The following is a 21,395-nucleotide window of genomic DNA, read 5'->3' on the forward strand; positions in this document are numbered from 1 at the left end:
CCACGCTTTATACATTTTTAAATAACTCCACATAAAGACATGAGAGGGAGAGAGAGAGAGAGAGAGAGAGAGAGAGAGAGAGAGCTTTCCAGCAGACAGACTAGGGAAACAAAATGGTTGCTGAAGGACATCCTTCACTCCAGTTTCATGCCAAATGAGCTGAAGTAGATGTGACGAAGAGAGATAAGACAGAAGAACAGAAGTACGACCTTCAGACAACAAGGACACAGCAGGGCTCTGAAATAGAAACAGACAGCATGCCAAACACAGCGTCCTTACCGGAACGGGCAACTCTAATATTCTATCACACCTCTTAGCTGAACTGGACCGCGCGGAAAGTAAGAAAACCTTATCTGGTGCTGCAAACACATCCAGACCAACAAGGAACCATTGGTCGAATATTATGAAGACAAAAAAAATCAACAAGAAAAAATAAGCAAAAGCTTTATTTCCTTTTTAACGCTTTATTATATTTTCCATGGACGCCATTATAACTTCCATAGATTCCCAGTTAAAAACACTGACCAAAACATGTTAAATTCCTACAGTGCAAAGAATTATCATTCTCATTACTATAATGCAAAAAATGCATTATTAATAATTGAGGTTTCAGTAATGTTACACGTTTTATAAATATTTAAGCGTTCCAAGAACCAGACTCGGGGGGTGAAGTACGAGCCGGACGTGTTTGTGACAGATTTCATAAGATTCTCTCTAATATTGGATATATTCATTCACGTCCCATGGCTATATTCAATAAAGCGCTTTGATGTTGAAGTTTTGTTAAACCCTTAAAACATACCTCAGTATAAAGAGGCCAGACAAAAAAAATCTGTTGGTAACGGATCCAAAAACAGCTTTTGAAGCGTGCTTCCGTTCCCCAACCATCTCCTTTAGGGAGTAACACTCCGATCACAGATCAGACAAGAGTTAAGAGCTTCCTACAGCATCCTTGGGCACACCTCACATGAATAAAGGCTTGACACACACATATTTAAACTATATGGGTACGCAACAATTATGCAAAGAAAGTACGCCTCATGCACATGTTTGGTTAGTTTAAAATATTTTATATTTGTAGACAATAATGGTTAAATAAAAAGACATATTAGTCCGGTAAGAATGTCATTAACACTATATGAACAATTATTTAAAACATCCTCAGATGATGCAATGCACCGTACAAGATGCTCAAACACACGCACACACACATAGCCCTGGTACCTTTCTGCGGGCCGCAAAGTGAAAGACCCGACGGGAAAGAGGGGAGACGGGTAAAAACAAGCCCCTGTATTTAAACTTCAGGAGCAGAGAAGAAAATAAAATGAAACAAGAGCAAGTGAGGATGATGGATGGTTGCTTGGGGAAATGAGTAATACAGTGAGATGAAATGAGGGGGAACTATGGCCTTAGAAAAACATTACTTTTCAATTCACTTCGGGACTGAGCAAGAAACAGTGTGATTTTACAAATTACTTCTAAGTAAAGGCAGCCCTGTGGCACCCAGCACAACAAGAAGAGATGTCAGCATTTAAACCTACAAGACTCTACAGACTGTCATGATGAACGAATGCCCTTACAGTAACCATTAAAGGCTTATAATGTTCCTCAAACACATTCGTAGTATCTTCCTTGCCCACCCTCAAAATAAATTAAAGGTACAGTTGACAAAAACATTTAAATACTTTCATCATTTGCTTACCCAAACCTTTATGACTTTGGAAACCAAACAATTGGATCCCATTTATTTCCAATTTATGGACAAAACACACTGAGACAATATGTTTTGTGCTCCACAGAAGAAAGAGTCATATACAGGGTTTGAACAAACAAGATGGTCATCAAATGATGACAGAAGTTTTATCTTTCGAGTGAATTATTTCTGTAATGGTGCTCATTTTGGATTGTTTTATATTGAACAAAAGTAAAATGTAAATGTAGTAAGCATGTGTGTCTGTGCGTTTTGTGTGATTCTTAAAAAATATGACATTTATGAGTCTTTTGGTTCGATTTATTAAAGAAAATCTGATTACTTCTTTATGAATGAAACTACAGTAATCTCACTGTATCAGAGTTAATCCTGTTGAGTTATTGAGCAGTACATTTTCCATCATTATCATTTAATACAAACTACAGCCTCGAGTATTTTTACTAGGGCACTCGCAGGAAAACCTGAACTGTTTCTGAACTCATGGGACTCGTCAAACTGATTTCCCTGCTTGTGAGATTGAGAGATTTCAGTTACGTCCCTGAAGCAGCGGCTCTGTCAGCGACAGCTTTCTGAGCTTCGTTTGAGAATAATAGTCCCGAAGGAGTCGTCATGTGATAGCAATGATAACTGTGATAACACTGAGAATCACACAGGGACATATACTGTACCTCCGGCTCCGGGTCGTCATCATCCAGGTCTGTGTAGGATGAGTGATCAGGGTTATTGGCTTTATCCAAGAGCTCTATGGCCAGGATACGACTCAGCGGTTGAGACACAAAGGGATGCTAGGTAGAGATGGTTGATTAGGTAATGTGAGACATTAAAAGCTGGTTTATTGAACATATCTTTGTGTCTGAAAGCTGCCATGCAAATCAAATTTGCATTACATTTACATTTAGTCATTTAGCATACGCTTTTATCCAAAGCGACTTACAGATGAGGAAACATTTGAAGCAATTATAACAACATAGGCAACAAAATACATAAGTGCATCAAAACTAGTCCATTAAAGCCAAGCACAGTATACAGCTAAGCTAAGCTAAGCTAAGCTAAGAATAGTGAGGTTAGTACAATATATTTTTTAAATGTTTTTTTAATAATAAGACAGAAAAGAATTAGAGGTTAAAGGGATAGTAAGACCCTAAAATTTAAATTCTGTCAACATTTACAAACCCTCATGTAATTTCAAACCTGTATGACTTTCTTCTTCAGATAACAAGATGATAATTTGAAGAATGTTGATGACAGAAAACTGTCCCCATTGACTTGCATTGGTTTTGTGTCCATACAATAGAAGTAAATGGTGACCAACGTTTTTATATATCAACATTCATGTGTTTTGCAGTCATTCAGGTTAAAAATGACAACAGGGTGGGTAAATCATGAGAGAATTTTCATTTTGGTGTGAACCATACCTAAAGATAAAATGAACAATTTCTGGACAATTTGCGACAGGAAAGGATTTGCGAACATAATGACAAAAATTTCACCTGCAATAACTTGTCAGCTGGCAGCCTTTTCTTTGGATTTTTTGTCAACGCCAATTTCACAAAGTTGTGGAAATTATTGGTCCTTGAGAACACAGAAGGATGTCCATTAATCACACACAAACCGAGAATTATGACCGCAAGGCCGTGCGCTTTGTTAGCTCTGAATGTAATTAAGCTAATTTGATTTAACAGAGCTGCAAGGTAACAGAGACGAAAGCATTCAGAGGACGACCTCGCTAGATTTATAATCAGTTGAGATAAAAGAATGTGAAGTCCAACCTTATCAAAATGCATATAAGGAACTGTTTAGGGCCAATGAGTACTTGGTCCCAATTTCACTTGTGATTAAGGGGAATTACAAATAAGTGAAAAAAGGTGGAAACTCAGAAGTCCCTCTTGGTTTCAAGGATTTTACAAACCCAGATATACTAATAATTGAAAGCTTGACATATTTAATTATCACATACCATTTCACTTTATCTTTTAATTTGGGAGGCTGAAAGTTGCTTTTCGTCATCAAAAACAAAGCCCTGGAGAGAGAGAGCGAGAGAGAGCGAGAGATAAAAAAATAAGAGCAATGACACTAGCAGAACATGACACTGACAGAAAATGTGTGTGCATTTAATTAGTTCAACTCAACTCATTTCAGACTTATTCTGCCATGAGAGAATGAGAAATTGGCAATTGCAAAAGACATTAAACACCGGTTTGGAAATGATCCATATTGCTGTTTAAACTCTGACCTCATGGGATGAAGGTCGAACATGGGAGGCTGCAGCTCAGCCAGTTCGATGGCAGTGATGCCCACAGCCCAGATGTCGCACAGGTGGTTATAGCCTCCTTTCCTCTCCACGGCGGCCACCTCTGGGGCCATCCTGTTGGCACGGGTCACAGACATCATCACTTAGAACATTCAAAATCACGTCCTGACTGAGGGTTATTTGAGATGGAAAACTAGTTTAAAGTGCACACCCAGATAATTATGAGCATTTAGAATTATTAGTGACCTTATTTGGGTGGTTGGACATACATGTTATTGTAAAGTGTTACCAAAATATTTTGGTTAATGTTAATTTCTACAAAAAAATAACTGTTACTTTGTCACTGTCCGACTGTAAATTCAACTTTAGAAATATGAATAAGAAATACTGCATTTTTTCAAGAATTAAACACTTTTGTCAAAGCTGACAAGCTACATTCAATATATTATTTGTTGAAAATTAATAAAACCTAAAGGTAATCATGAAGGGTGACTAATAGTAATGATTTTCAGATGATAAGGTTTCAGACAGCGATATGTTAACATAAGTTAACATTATAAACTGTGTGTTACCATAAGTACATTATAATGTACATAACATGTTCTCCCTTTACTTCTTGAAATGCCATGTCAACTACCCATTTTAATTTAGATATTTTATATAAAACATCGACAGTAGAAAAAAGACGCTGTTTACCAATAAGGTGTTCCAATGAAGGACTTCCTTTTCGCTAGTGTTGCTGTGATTTGTGCAGATACACCAAAATCAGCTGCAGAGAGAGAGAGAGAGAGAGAGCAAACATATCTTAACTATACACAATCCTACATTTATGAATTTTTAAAGCTGTAATGCCATAGCAGATGTGAAAATACGATGTGCCACTTAGTTAGCAACACAACACTATTAACAGAATCATTCGACACGCACAACAATCACTGCAAATGACTTGAGCGGATTTATAACACAATAAATCGCAGAATAAAATTGCCTCCGGTAAAATACCAGAATGAAAGCTTACCTAGCTTCACGTAACCGTTGTCCGTCAATAAAATATTAGCACCCTGTTTCAAATAAAAGACAACATATAATAAAAGAAAAACAACACAGCTGCTATTATGAGACATTACTGGATGTGCTGGTAGTTTCTGAGGTTTCAAAATGGACTCGACTGGCTTCCGTGTTTCATCTTTTTTTTTCTACAAAATCTGCTTTCATCTGTGATCAGAGGTCTGGAAGAGACTTCTGAATCATACTTATTACGTCTCACTTTCACCAGGTAACACATTTTCTCTAGCTCTACCAGCGACTGCAATTTAGCTTGGCCAAATAACAGTTAAAAATATTAAGGATTTTCATTTAAAGGTATTTTTCGGCACACGGATTTCCTCAAGATCACATAAAGAAATGTCAACTTTAAGTAAGTTTTTAAGTATGAGCTGACACAACAACACATTCAAGTTTGCAACTACAAGTTATTGCAAACAATTACAAACAAATACAGTACAAACAAAAAGATTCTCTCAAGTACCGTTTGAGAGTACCGTTTATAGGAGCTTTACTTTGTGAGGTCAAACAATTGCTGAAAACTTGCCCTGTTTACAGGGGCTGACAGACGTTCCAAAGTCGGGATTTAGTGCTTTATTGAAATTTTTCCATTTTTTCCATTTGAGTAAAATATCAACAATAAAGCTGCCTGCCTGTTAAACCATTAAAAAATAACATTTAGACACAAAAAGCTGGAATCAAAATACAAACATATTGTACCTTTATGTCTCGATGCATCTTTCCTTTGTTATGAAGATAGTATAAACCCTGAAATATAAGCCACAACAAATTGATTAGACAAAATCCACATCGCTTTTCAATATAGTCCCTCCAAGAAGGTAAATTGTATGAAGTATCTGTCAACAATAAAAATTAAAATAGATGTCACAGTCTCAGTGGACTGCTGCGTTTGTCAAAACAAGTCCAGTAAAAGGACTCACCTGCAGGGTTTCTCTTGTTACATACGCTATCTGTGATTCTGTCAGTGGCCCGGTAACTGTGGAGACATATTTATTGCACATTAGCATTAATCAATCCTGAAGAAACATCTATGAACATCCTATTGGCTTTAAGCTCTTTGATGCCTTGGCTTCAAAACAAATATATCTGTTTCTTCAAAATAAAATATCTGAACAATAAATAAAATGTTGCATGGCCAAAGCTGGTTTCTCGGCTTCTCTGATATTTCTTCGTGGTTTAAAGCAAATGCAAAAATATGACACTTATCTTCCTGGTGCCACATTCGAATGAATGTTTGAACAAAAGCACAGCGACATGACTATCAAGCAAACCATGAACAATGTTGAGCAGTTGCATTGTTCCTTGCTTGCCTGACAATTCACGGACAATACAGAGCTAAATTATCAATTCAAGACAGACAACTGATGAGAATAGCACACTGTGTATCTTCAACAAGGAAATGTCAAAAGGCGCCTGTGAGGGTTTGAGAAGCTCATCCGTCAGTTCTCCGAGCTGTTTTAAGATCTGCATATCAGTGTGACTGTGGGAGAGTTTGAAGGTTGTAAGCCTGTGACGCTGCTTCAGAGAACTTAATCTTCTCAAAGCCAATACAGACATTTATTGCTGGTTAAAATGTCAGAACAACAGGAAATGTGATGGGGTGGGGAGAAGTGAATACTTAAAGGTCCAGTGTGTAATTTTTCGGAGGATCTATTGGCAGAAAGGCACTATGATACACATAACTATGTCTTCAGATTTGTATAAAGACCTTACATAATAAAGCGTTATGTTTTTATTACCTTAGAATGAGCTATTTCAATCTACATACACCACGGGTACCCTTACATCTAATTCCCCATGTTGTTTCTACAGTAGCCCAAAAGGGACAAACTGCTCTACAGAGAGTGTTTCCTAAATGCGTTATCTCCTTCGGCAAAGAAGCGAAAACGTGACGACATCTAAGCCCTGTGTCAGCCTACGTAGTGCTTCGAAAGGGATGGGTAGTGTGAGCCTTAGCTAGCAATTCGCAACCTTACCTCTAGATGGCACTAAATGTCATAAACTGGGCCTTTAAGGGTGTTTAATTATATTATCATGTAAATTATATATTACAAAAATTCATAAAAATGCTTAATATTGCTATGAATAACTTTATCTACTGTATAAAAAAGGTTCGATTGACACCCAAACAGGTACAGCATACAGGAATTGACCCATTCAGCAGAAACGTGCTTTGTGGTCTCTATTTTACCTCAAACTCCCTTTGCTTATCATTGATTAGTTTAGAGAGTTATTTAAAGACACATCTGACCAATCAGAACTTGTTTAGCTTCTCTCTCTCTCTCTTTCTCTCCTTCGTATGTGGTTGAAACGACAGCGGTCGACCTCTTATCAGGCCCGTGACCCTGCAGAATGTTAGCGTGGCAGCAGAGGGTTGATAACACGGGACATTGGCCTAGCCACAAAGCTTACACGTTAGCGCCATAACACCATCTAACTGGCAAGCACCCCCTCCCATGCTCAGCCCCCGCACTCCCACCACGAGCAGAGGCGTTGAGCGAGAAGCCACAGAACTACTGACAGCTGCCGTGAAAATGAGCTCTAATGATGTGACAGGGCCACTCTACTATATTTATCTCCTGGGAACATACACAGAGATCATTTCCAAAAGCGTGAGAAAAGATTTATATATTTAAGACATCTGTCAGAGATCAAATTGCTTTATGGAGAAGAAAATTTACAATTTACACTAAATCATTTTCAAACAGTTAAAAAAAATCAATTTTACACAAGAAAAGCTTGAAGTTGATCTCAATTGAAATTGAGTGTAGCTTTCCTACCTATGTGTATTTCCTGTAAGAACAGGAAAATGACAGGATTATCACAGTCATAAACAATAACACACTTCAATGAAGTTTTATCAGAATCCTCTGATAAAATATTACTATTAATTGCAAATTTCTGTTCACTTCACGGGTCGTGATATAAAGGACTGCATTTTGTCAACCTTTAGAAGAACACTACTATTAAATGGCCAAACATTTAAATGTTATACATTTTGCCGAAACCTCTTTACAAAGCTAAATACAGTGCATTCAAGTCTTACATTTCACCAGATTGGGTTTCCAGGGATCTAAACCCATGACCTTGGCATTGCTATATCAGTTAAGCTACATTAATACAAAGCTTTCATAATGTCTTTAAAGGCAGTTTCTGTTTCACCGAGCACTAAGTGTACTGGAGTTTGAGTTAGCATTACGGTTGATTGTTTACCTCGATATAGTGTATCTTACCATGATATATATCTTGCAGCGAACCTCCCCCACAGTATTCCATAGATATCCATAATTTATCCCTCCTGTAAAGCCAGAGAAAGACAAACACCAACAAATTACATTTCAATCGATGCATCTTGAAATAGGTCCCCGGCAGCCCCACAGGGAGGCTGAGAGGATGGACACTTTTCTGGGTCATGACACAGCAACCAAGAGACACTGTAATAACTCACACGCGACCTGCTTTTATCAAAAACACCCTTCTCCGTTTCCACAAGGTGTCATGCGCTAATGTCTAGACTAATGTATGCTTCATTGTCTAACAGAGACTGAACCTGTAGTTATGAGGAACACCACAGAACACAATTCTTTGCTAGGAGAGAACTCAAGCGGGAGTGTTTTAAAGTTCACTTTAACACGTTTGTCAAGCTACATACTAAACTGTTTCTAGTCAGAAACAGTGGGACTCATCCCACAGTTTGGTAAAACAGACAAAATGATAACAAAAACAATAATGATAATAACAGTAAGAAAAGAGTTGGTAATTGAAAATCTATTTCAATTATGGAATGAGAATCGAAAGATTAGTAATCGGATTCCTTTTATTAATGTCTGTGCGCACATTTTCCGAAATGTACACGTGTTAACCTGTGATCTGTTGATATTTCGATAAAAGCCCTTATGAAAATTAACCATATTTACTATAGTAACTACAGTTTAACAATGATTTTTGTAGTATATCAGGGTAAATAACCATACAGGTTGATATCTAAATGTTCTACTTACTGGAATCGAAACTGGGAATTGAAAATAATCGGAATCGATAAGCAGGATGGAAATCGGAATCAGTGAACAATATTGTTGTGTTTACTTATTTGCGTTGAAATGAAAACAACACATGAGCTTTGAATAAACATAACATTATCACATGTCGATGTGGATGCTTATAGTAATCGCTATAGCTATTCACATACAACACTTCACAGCTGATTCAGACAGTACAAAATTCCCTTTGTTTTCCCCACGATAAAACGAAATCTACCGCTTTGAGTTTGTGGTGCGGTCCAAGCTCGGCTGTGCGGCACAGGTTGTACGATTAGCAGAAACAGAGGTGCTTAATCACAGTGACTATTCCTGCAGTGCAGCTGAGAGACTCAACCAACAGGGCACAGTGTCAACTCAACAGCCTCACACAGGAATAGGAATTGACAGAGGAGAGGAGACACAGAGAGGTCAAGTGAAGGAGAGAGAAAGAGAACTGTAAACGTGTGGTAAGGAGAGTGGTTAATACTATACCTTAAGTAACTACCGAAATAGGCCACAATGTTGGAGTGCTTGCAGTCCTTCATCATGATTATTTCCTGTTGAACCACTGCAAAGTCTTCGCCTGTCCAGGGAACAGAGATAGAGAGAAGAGGGCAAGGTGAGTGTGTAAACATGGTAGAGAGAGTCCCGCCGGACACCAGAAGACAGGCGGGTTGTGCCGATGTGGTGTCATGTAAGGATGTATTTAAGAATGAGAATAGAGGTCAGCAAGGAAACTTGGGAGTCAAAAAATCTTTATGGATCGTCTGTTGGGTACGGTTAGGAATAAGGTGAATTCAGGTATTTAAAGTGATAGTTGATAGAAACCTGTATGACTTTCTTTCTTCTGCAGGACACAGAAGAAGATATTTTAAGGAACGTTGGTAACCTAACACAAAAGCGGTACACGCTGACTTGGAATTGGCATGTGTTCATACAATAGAAATGAATGGGTGTCAGGGCTGTTTGGTTATCAACATTCTTCAAAATATCTTCTTACGTGTTCTGTGAAAGAAAGAGAGCCATACATGTTTCATAGGACAAGAGGGTGAGTAAATGATATTTAGGCTTTAAATAAATATACACTTTAAGGTAAGCAATTTACCAAATTTAACCATATTGTGGTTAACCTTATAACCATAACCATATGTTAATCTGACCCTACATGAATGAACCCTGCAATATAAAACAAAAAAAGGGAATACAATTTTTTCCAAAACATTTAAGTTTAAAGCTTATCTACCATTTGAAGCCATAGTAAAGACTGCCCAAGCAAGCCCCCAATGACAGTAATATGTAAATTGGTATCAAGACCTCATATAAAAAATACATCAAAGGATCACTGGATGCTTGTGTTGATCATGCCGGCCCATATGTACATACAGTACATACAGTACTGAGCTTGTTAACATTCAGAGAGCATCAAACCCCAGATGAATCTGTGTGGCTTCCCCCGACTGCTGATGAAGAGATCATCCCCTCCTTTCTCCCCTTAAAGGGATAGTTGACACAAATAATTACTCGCCCTTAAATTGTTCCAAACCAGATTGAACTTCTTTTTTCTGTTGAACATATTTGAAAGAATGTGGGACACAAAACAATTTTGGGTACTATTGACTACCCTGGTGTTTTTTTGTCTGATGTCTCAGAACTGTTTGGTTTCAAACATTCTTTCAAAATATTTCTTAGTGTTTAACAGAACAAAGAAATGTATGCAGGTTTGAAACAATTTATTTAAAAAGTTATTCAAATGGTTTGATACACAACATGATGAATGCCAACTGGAGACTCATGCAATACTTTCGTCGTGTAGTCAAGTGTCAATGTCGATAGAAGTTTATGACAGAAATGAATGTTACAGTAAGCGATTTCAATCTTCTGTGCTATTCAAAAGTACCCCCACACAGGCACATTATGAATGGAAACCGTACACCAAGAAATAGGACTAACAGTACAGCAACCTGGTGATAAAATCATGGTTATGTATGAGAGGGAAGTAACTGGCAGTATTTAGTTTGGGTCATGTTACCTCATCTGAATTAAAAGCCATAGGTTATTGAACAAAGGCCTTTTCCAAAGCTGACATCAGTGAAAGACCTGTATCAGTTGTTCTAGGTGAAAGAAGAGGCTGACAAACAAAAGACAGAAATGGAATGAACGCTGATCTCCGATTGAGCGTTGTGATGTCAGGGGTGATGGGTAAAGAAGGCGATCTTCCATAATGCTTGTGTGGGGGCTTCTGCCTCGACTCTATCTGAGCCGTTCTTGATCTCTGCCTTTGCTTTATAGATGTGTGTGTGAGCGGAGAGGAAAAGAAGGAGAGACAGATTATGAGAGATGGAGAGAACAAAGTCACTTTGTTGTGACTGCTTGCTTAATGATGGAAGCTGAAGGCTCATTAAAAGTGTTTTTTTTTCTGTTTCTCTCCCACTGACACCAGCAACGTACTCAAATCCCTTCAACTCCCACATAGAATAAAAGAGATAAATATTGCCCAACTGTAGACCTGAATAATTCACCATTACATTTAGTAGACTGAATAGCCCATGCTGGGTGCTGCGTCGAATGATCCCATATATAAAGTTAAAGGTTGATTATTAGAGGGCTTAAACCTACAAATAAATTACAATCCCATGATCATGCTTTTTTTGTATCATATACAATGATATATGCAATGAAACACAATAGTTTTGAACAATGACAATATGGATCACTGCAGTCAAAGCGATTAATCGATTCAAAATAAATCGTTGCGTTTATATGATACATGTGTGTGTCGTGTATATTTACATGCATGTTTGTGTTTTTATGTATACATGTCACACAAAATCATTAATTATTTAAACCCAAACATTTATTGTCGATTATCGATTATTTGCGATTAATCGATTTGATAGCACTGCTATGGATGCTACAATGAAATTAAAAGTTTGCAGTATTTTTTAAATAGCATATACATGTATACCACAGAATATGAATGAGGAAATCCAAGAGAAATCATTTTTAACCATATGGATATTTTAAGTGAATGTCTAAAGTCAGTTTGTTGCTCCGGGAGAGTAACCACAGGTAAAGTTCATCCCGTTATTAATAGACATGCTTCACAGATGTCAAAACAAAGACACTCTTACATTTGTAACAAACAATACTTTCTAGTGCCACTTTATCAAGTATTAACTACATTAAAAAACCATCGCCAGAGTAAGTTTTTGCCAGCATAAAATGGGCTGCAAGAAATAAAGCAATTCTACTCCTCAATTGCTTTAAGCATGCTGGGCGATCGTGAAGCAGAATTAATCTGGTAGTATATTTAGGAACAATTTCATTCCCAACCCCTGGAACGCTGGCATGTGAAAAAAGGCTTTTGAAGTTTTGCATAATGCCCTCGAAGAGAAGTTCTGTGCAAAAGACGTTCGCTCCCCGAGGGAAGCGTGAAGTGGCAGCAGAAGGGGTCAGGTGACATGCACTTCCTGCCGGGCCGAGCGATCCGGTGAGCACTCCTCTGAGACGGTGACATTTCCCTCTGCATATGGGGCAGAAAGCTGTGAGAGATAGCGGGGATACTGACTCTTGCCTGCTTCAGGGGAAACCGAAGCAGCTAGCCTGCGATTAAAAAGAGCAGGCTGGAGGGTTTTATGTTTGGGGATGATACTAATTGAAGTTTTAAGAATGCTTTAGGCTTTCAACAATTGGCTTTAAAGCCAATTCAAACAAAGTCTTTCAAGAAGTGGCCAGTCAGTTTGGCTGCATGTCAACAATTACATTAGGTATATTGCACCAGACAAAATAATAGCTGAATTTACACAAGTTTAAAGTTGACGTACCATTCAGTTTTAATATAGTGTTACATTCCTGAGCTACAAATAGTCCTGAGTGGCAATGCACACATAAATATAACAACATCACTGAAGCACTGCAGAGAACTTATTTGTGCAAAGCATGCTGGGAAACCAAGCATATATATATATATTTTTTTTTTTTTTATTAGCAAGACGTATGTTAACTTTTAGGCAAAAGTATATACCATATATTGAATGCTTGAGTATGTTTGCGAGTGTCTGTCTTTAGGCAGACAGGGAGAAAGTGTGCATTGATTTGAGAATGGCCAGTTAAGAGTCGCTCTAGAAAAAAGCTTGGCTCCATTTCTATGTGAGGGAGTGCTGAAGCCCGTCTAGAGGTCTGGTATATTTCCCATCCAAATTCCATTACTGTACATGGACACGAGCGAGCAGAGCTACGGATAACAAATCCTCTTGAGGAGGAACAGTGACTAACATGTTTTACTTAAACAGCGTCACAACCTCTCAAAAATAAACGAAATAATGATTTGCATCTGAATACATTAGATGAACAAAGCATGTCACGGCACACAGAAGTGGGACATGTTTATGCTCTTGGGCATATTTGTAGGTGCCGGACAGAGACAGAGACTGTCGGAGACAGGCTCTCAGCTGTCACTCTACTAGACATGCGTGTCAGCGCGCATATGTGTGTGCACGGCTAACAGTTCCACGGATGTGACAGAATGCAGTGTAAGTGTTAAAGTGAGAATGTGTGTGCGTTTACACACATTTACATCTTTGGGCGGGGATTTGAAGCGGTCGGGAATGCGAGTGATGGCTGATTGGTGTGATGGACATATTAGCTGAAAGCCGCATGCTTTCACATCACCTGTTTAACAGGGACCCTGTCCCCATTAGCACTTATGTCCCCATACAGTGGGCGTGATTTTGACACCATTTTTCATTCCTTATTAAAACATGCTTGTCTTTGATGTCATGTGGTATATGAAGATGAAAGAGATTTCAAGTTGCTTATTTAGGACACAGAAATAAAACATTAAATTAAACAAACGCTTTTACAAAAATGGCAGTAAAAGACATAAGTATTATACTTAATGCAGGCTGCTAATGTCAAATAACTTGCAGTAATGCCTTTTTAACGGGATAGTTCACCCAAAATTAACATGTTCAAAACTGCATGACACAAAAGAAGATATTTTGAGGAATGTCTCTGTGGTTTGGTGTCCACACAATGTAAATTATGACCTCATCAAATGCATTGAAATATACTAGTAATAATAAAGACGTACAAATGCCAAATCTCTATTTAATATCTATAAGTAGAACTGGGTGGTATGACAGTAAATACCATTGCAATGACTGACATATTTTTCTATTCTATGTGAACTGTGGAATGGTAATAAGTAGGTGCGGCTAACTCACACACAGCCTTCTTGTTGAACTGAACAAGACGCTGTGCATGCCAGAAGCGAAACAGTAAGAAGAATAAATACATAAACGTGAAACAGGTTTTTGGTTATAACGCCCATAACTTATCTACGATGAGCCATTCGGGTACTGTTATTGGTTGATAAAGATAGTTGGCGACATGGAGAGGAGGTGATTAAACTTAATAGCTTCCAATTTATATCCAATTTTCCTATAACTGAACCTCAAGGCTTTACTGCTAACAAGCAAATTACAATAAATGAATCACCCACGTATTAAAAAAAGCCTTTCTGAAAAAAGTTTTGCATATAAATCCTATGAGATCTCTCCGTATTTTACAACATTTGTTCTGTTCTGTGTTCTCTGACATTCTTTCTTTATACCCACTTTCCCTAATACGGCCTTTAAAACCGTGTGCATGTCAGCAATATATTTTTCTAGTGCTCTTTGTTGATGGTGAAACAGCTGCGCCTGTGATGCAAGTCTTCATACTGCAGTAACACACATGCACACATCTATCCAGCACATGCATTAAGAACACCTCTGACTATGCAGCGACTCTAGGTTCTGGCACTTTCACTCCCATTACAGCTAGTGACATTTCTGAGGGCCCATACATTTTAAATGAACGCCCGCTTGCCCGCAGCGCCTCTGTGCTCTAAGTCTGCTAATACCCGGCCCCCCTTCGCTCTTGTGCCTCCTCTCCTCCGGTTCCCTCTACATGCCTCGCGGGAAACACAGCCAAAGACTTAGCATCCAAACGCACATACCCGACGTCCCTTCAAATAACAGCACAACATCGTCTTGTCTTTTCAATACCAGGTTAGAATATGAAAAACAGGCTGTTTCAAAACATCTGTCTCCGTGGATGGAATTCTAAAGGAAATGTTGGTTATTTGAGGGCGCCTGTGGTGTTCAACTTTGTAGGCTACTCAATAGGTTTTGAAGCACACCCAAACCTAGCCAAACAAGATTTATTAAATGTTTACTCTGTATTACATTACTTATCACATTTACCAACACTGACCAAATAATCTGGAAAAGAAAATCAAAGTAAACAGAGGAATAACATGTTTTCATTTTTATTTCTATATCCAAGGACATCAAAGTTAAAATCTGAAGCAGAAATCTGAAACTGTAGATTTTAAGGGTCCACCTGTGCATGGCAAAAAACCTGACCACTTCCTCCAGTATGCAGCTCAAACTTGCCATCATAAATACGTGCGCACGGCGAGTTGAGGTTCAGACGGAAGGAAAGGCAAGTTAGTGCTTGCTCATGAGGTCGGCCTTTTTTACATTGCAAGAATAGCCTTTGCTGTTCAGCAGTACATCGACGCAGGTGCACGAACTCACACACATGCACGCCAGTGTACACACAAGCGTCCGAGGGCACAACCATGTGTGAGCCTGCGTATCGGCAAACACACACAGATAGGGTTTGAAAACGATACGAAATTGATTCTCTCTACATCCCTGTCAAAGTGGCAAATCGCTGCTTTCCGAAGTCCAATTTCACAGATTCATCAATATTGAATGAAATGTATAAAACTGACAGCGCTTGAGCTGGCCGATCCACACAAAAATAAATAAGAACGTTCAGCTGCAGTCTGATCAACACACCATGTATCTTTTGATTTTTAAGGCCTTAAGCACGCGTCCCAAGACGCCCCCACACGCAAACTCTCTCCAGGGCCCTGTGTTTGTGTTTCGTAAACATACTTGTTGGGTCATTTCGGATGACCTCCTGTTGATTCATTGAAATTAAAGAGCCAAAACTCAAAGACATGCCCTGATCCCTATGGCGCTGGAGAGAGAAGACCCATGGGATTAAAATGTGTGTGTGTGTGCGTGTGTTTCCTCCCTCTTACGCTTTGTAAAGGCCAGCTCAGAGACACTAATGGGTTAGAACAGGAAACACGCCTTTGCAGTCCAATGCGTCGGGAAGACAAGTTGCATGTTAATAAGAATTGCAAACTGATGTCAAATGGGAACAAACCTCAGAGACGTTTCCATTAAAACGGACAACTGTGTTAATATCTTTTTCTAATTAGCCTCACTTTGTATTGACTTGCTAGAGAAGTAAAGGTAAATCTGGGTCAAATAATTGATTTGTTTGTTCATCTTAGCAACACATGTTACTTGCAAACCAACACAATTAACAAGACATTATAAAGAACCGCCCTCTGGGGGATCACGGCTACTGTACATTTACGAGCAGCATACTACATCTACAGCATAAAAGTACAGAAAAATGTCTAAGAATTCACCTGATATTGATATTTATCACGCTGGACATGCAGTGCGATTCATCTGCACTTATTAGCTCCTCACATCATCTTCATAGCTTTCCTTTCATAGATCTCCTTACAGATCAAGACCAACAAAGAGATCCAGGACTTACCGCCTTCTTAAATAACGCATTAGTTCTGCACTGATTGATTTGATGATAAAGTCCCTTAATATGGCAATGCTCCGATGTGCACTAAAAAAACACATTTTGTGTGCTATGATTTGTGCACATTTCCTGCCCGTTCAAGCAAACAGCTTGGATGCAAGCCTGAGCAGGTGTTTCCTAAACACTCGGACTATATCAAGCACCCACATCTGAAACCCGGTTTAAAAGATCTCTGGCACAGTTTTCCAACACGGGCATCTAAAAAAACCACACTCACATATACACAAACAAATGCTATATCTCTACCTGCAGATGAGAAAGTAAAGTACAGGGCTTCCAAAACCCCCTTCCTTTCTCTCTCTCTCTCTCTCTCTCTCTCTCTCTCTCTCTCTCTCTCTCTGGAATGAGAGGCATGTGGTAATTAATGAGGCTGAAAGCTGACTAATGCACTCGGTCCATCTGTGTCTACGCATGCGAGTGGTTACAGAATTCTTGGTCAATGTTTAAACCATGCAGGGCAAAACAAACAGGCCTACGGGTTTAGTGCCATAAAAAAACGTTTGCATTGCAACATACAGGAATTAACAACAATAAAAAAGTATAAATGAAACTGTAGCTTCTTTGATAATTGTTAAATCAATGGTAATAAAAATGATAGCAGACGTCCTATAAACAATACAAGGATGACCATGTCCTCACACAGTGGCGTGAAAGTTCTGTCTCATACAGACAGCGATTACATGATTGCCAGTCACAAGGTCACTGTACTGTTGGTAACAAGTAGGCGTTCCTATTGGCTGTATCGGGTGGATTATGTGATTTTCACTGTCTGCACTCCTACTCAAACTTGCCACATTGCACATTTGTGAGAAGTTGTCCTTAGCTTAAATACGTTGCTCATTTCACCTTAAACTCCCAACTGAATCTACTCCTAACCAGCTGAAACAATCAACCAGACATTGGGTGCTTGATTTGTATATGTGTCTTTACTTGGTAAAAAATTTAATAACCTTTATCTAGTCAAATAAACCTGGTAAAGCTGTCATTTTATTGAGTTCAACTGTATCACTGCTCAACTCCTCTGCCGACATCTGTGTCTGAATTGTTTCCTCTTTTATCTTAAACCAGCTGGAACACTTTGAGGTCTGCTGTTGTTCCTGCCATTACCGCTGGCACAGCAAAACAGCCAACAAACAGAATCGCTATAAAATCAAAATGTAATTCGCACTCCACTGGCTTTCTTTAAGCTAGGGAATGTCATTCATCAATCCATGTGGCTTGTGGATAAAACAGGTACATCCTTTACGGTGACACTGGTATTCAATACTGTCAAACCATATCAAACCCCAGATCCCATTTGATGTTTCCCCCTGAGTTTCTCTGTGTTTTATATCAAAAGCCTTTCGCCTTAGTATCACTGTCCTCGATCAGACCATAAAATGTCTACTCTGAAACATTTGTGTCATTTCTGTATTGATAAAATGTACGTACAGTGTGTACAATAGTAGAAAATCCAACGGCAACAGAAAGAACAATAAAATGACGTACTTCTGCATTACTAGAATGTAATATTGACTAATTGCAAAGGTCCCTCTATGGTTCATTGTTTATTGAGCAAGCAAGTCATTTCACAAGCTCTTTTATATAAAGCAACTTACAGTACATATTACTATAGCCTAGACTATGGTTTATACTATAGTGTATAATCCTGCAAATCCATGGCCACTTTATCAAATAAAATCTAAAACCTTGAGTTTATCAATCCAGAGCACCATGCCACACAACCCGCTAAATACATTTAAATCCAAAGACTACATTGATCATTTACTCACCCTTTTCTCATAAAACCTATGTGACTTACTTTCTTCTGCAGAAACCAAAAGAAGATGTTTTGAAGAATGCTGGTAAGTGAACAATGGTGGTACCCATTGATTTCCACTAGGGTTGCACGATAAATCGAAAGGAACCGCACACAATTTGGCATGTGGTTGCGATGTTTTATCCGCAGTCAGTGAAATACTATTAAATGCAGCTGCATCTGAAAGCCAGTGGGCACTCTCGCACAGGAACTCCAACGCTCCAAAGAAGAAGTACCACACGTATAACCAGGAAGGCCGAGAGGGTGAGTAAATTATGACATTATTTTCATTTTTGGATGAACTATCCCTTTAATTGGGACTTAAATAGGAAATATGGAGATTCTCACCTGGTTCCAGTTTGATGACTTTGATGGCAGCCAGCTCTCCTGTAGTGACATTACGAGCCTGAAAGAGAAGAACATCAGAACATTATCAACACATGATGACCTGGTGTAAATAACAGTGATGGCTGGCTGCTGAAAGATTGCAAAGGTGATTATACTACCGGTTAAGAATTAGCTTGAAAGTCAACACTACGATTGATTAACAATTAATATCCCATTGTCCAACTAGGCTTTAATTAAATTCCATATTCATATGTATAGCACAAGATGGCGATACATCAACCAGACAGAAAAATAAATTGCTTGGTTTCCCCTCGTCTTCCATCAGTGGGACAAACACATTTCTCATGTCGTTGATGTCACAGTGTCAGGTTAATGGTTAATAGTATTTTCTGCATATTAATATTCATCTTTAAATCGTATTAATACATATCAGCAATTGAAATTGCTTTACATTTAGGTATTCAGGTATCAACGGCTATTTGTTCTTGACCACAAATTAACATATCAGGTCAAATATATTAGGATGAACAAATAAATTAATTGGAAGCAGTGTGTCAATATAGACGGTAACATAAACAAGCGTTACTGCGCATGCGCACTTTTGTGACTTTAACTTCCAGTACACATAAACAAACAATAGAGTGCATGTAAATGATTTCTAATAAGAATCAAAAGAAACCGAGAAGAACCGATACTTGTCTCTCCAATATTTTGAATTTAGACTCCGACACCAAGCTCAACCGTTAGATGTCAATATACAATTCTGTTTGTTTAAATGCGACCAAACTGCAGGACCCATTCAACAAAGTGTATATGAAAATACTACAAAATTCTACAAATTGTTTAATTAATACAATGATTATACAATACATTAATGATATAAATATTAACGTAAATAAAATAAAAATATAAGTAGGCCTAGATATATAATTAGACACTAGCCAAACACAAACCAGAAGTTAACTGGGGGTCAGGCGCATGCCCGTCAGATGAAACGGTCTTTAGGCTGTGAATATATTTTCTTGCTGATCGCAGAGCAGAATGTAAGTTTATGTGCCTTCCACACATCCGAACATTCACATGGACCCAAATAACTCATGATTCAGTAGAGCTTTTCATCACTTCTACAGCTTAACACAAACACTGACCGTTGTACAGTTTCAGAGAGGAAAAAAACATGGCACTTTCAACGTCCACACAGATGGACGGCCTAATTTTTCCCGCCGAAACACTGTTGTTCAGTCCAATGTGACTTATTCAATAAACTTGTGACAGCAGGAAAACATTAGACATAATTAGCCCAAATTCAATTAAGATGTCATCGTCAAAATGGTCTGAGAAATTCTGTTTCCTTCTCCTAGCAACAGTGTTAGCACGACGTTAAATTGACTTGCGTATTGCCGAGCAGAGCACAGCCATCGCGACCCATAGGAACACAACACTGTTAAAAGGCTATGTTATTGACAAATACAGCCCACTAGACCAAAATAGACTAAGAAAATGGCTAAAACTCAAATTAAGTCGTCTAAATCAGTTTGCGTGCAATTTTCAACCAATGACACAGGACAATTATTGCATCAAACCTGCAGTCATAACATTTCATTTAGGACTGACATCATTTCATAAAACATCCGATTCCAATATGTCTAATTTAACTCATTTATTCAAGTCTAAACTGAACACCAGCGGGGCTTTTGAGTCAAGCCGTGGGAAGAATACTAATGCATGATCAATGATCGGTCTCGTAATCATTTCCCTTGTGGAAAACAACTCGGAAAAACATCAGCAGCCGAGAGCGACGCCGCGAAACACAGACGAAACCCGAGCAACTGATGCAAAGAAGCCATAGATCTTTAGCAAGACTGTCTAAAGATTCATCTTAAGATGTCAAACACGCTAAAACTTCAAGCAGCTGAAAAGTCTTTGCTGTGTGTTGAAATTCATCGTGTGATGCATTTTGAAGGACGTGATGAATCCTTCCAGCTCAAAGCTGTGAGAGACGAAATCGAACCTACACTGTAAACACAAGGAGCGTATGTCAAATTGATGTGTACGGGATGCAGAAAATGTTGGCCCGTGTCAGCGAGTTACATCAGATCCTTGCTTTGAATTTCGATTGCATAAATAAAAAATACAGCCACAAAGTAAACAACCGCGCTAACATTGTCCGTACATTCCATAAAATGCCTGATGAAAAAAATTTCTGCATAACTTAGTTTATCATTCAATGCTTTGAATGAGAAAGTAAAGCATATTTTTCGTGTTTTATTTGCTTGCGCCTGTATGTTAAAGGCATGAAGATTTCTACAGATCAATAACTGCGTCAAGCCTCCAGCCACAGCGTTCAATACCTCACCATGGAATCGGGCGAATCATATCATGGTGTGATTTCAATGATGATCCTAATGAGCATATCGGCAACCATAGGTTATAGCCAAGGATTGCGGAAAACAACCACTAAAAGCATGTTTGGATCTGTAAACTGTGAAAATTGGAGTACAACATTCGGTCAAGGTC

General features: G+C 38.5%; 1 protein-coding gene across 8 annotated transcripts in view; it reads right to left on the minus strand.

The window, feature by feature from the left end:
- Positions 1-21,395, minus strand: part of map4k3a (mitogen-activated protein kinase kinase kinase kinase 3a) — a 44,215-nt gene that overhangs the window by 15,834 nt on the left and 6,986 nt on the right. For all 8 annotated transcript variants that reach the window (XM_079483251.1, XM_079483253.1, XM_079483250.1 and 5 more), the window contains exons 2-12: positions 18,879-18,936; positions 9,539-9,629; positions 8,261-8,325; positions 5,948-6,003; positions 5,727-5,774; positions 4,981-5,023; positions 4,659-4,731; positions 3,945-4,076; positions 3,669-3,731; positions 3,202-3,283; positions 2,380-2,496 (exon numbers count right to left, since the gene is read on the minus strand). In XM_079483251.1, the coding sequence (XP_079339377.1) occupies positions 2,380-2,496; positions 3,202-3,283; positions 3,669-3,731; positions 3,945-4,076; positions 4,659-4,731; positions 4,981-5,023; positions 5,727-5,774; positions 5,948-6,003; positions 8,261-8,325; positions 9,539-9,629; positions 18,879-18,936 (828 nt within the window). The remainder of the gene's footprint in view (positions 1-2,379; positions 2,497-3,201; positions 3,284-3,668; positions 3,732-3,944; positions 4,077-4,658; positions 4,732-4,980; positions 5,024-5,726; positions 5,775-5,947; positions 6,004-8,260; positions 8,326-9,538; positions 9,630-18,878; positions 18,937-21,395) is intronic.

This window comes from Barbatula barbatula, assembly GCF_947034865.1.
Source record: "Barbatula barbatula genome assembly, chromosome: 20".
NCBI lineage: Eukaryota > Metazoa > Chordata > Actinopteri > Cypriniformes > Nemacheilidae > Barbatula > Barbatula barbatula.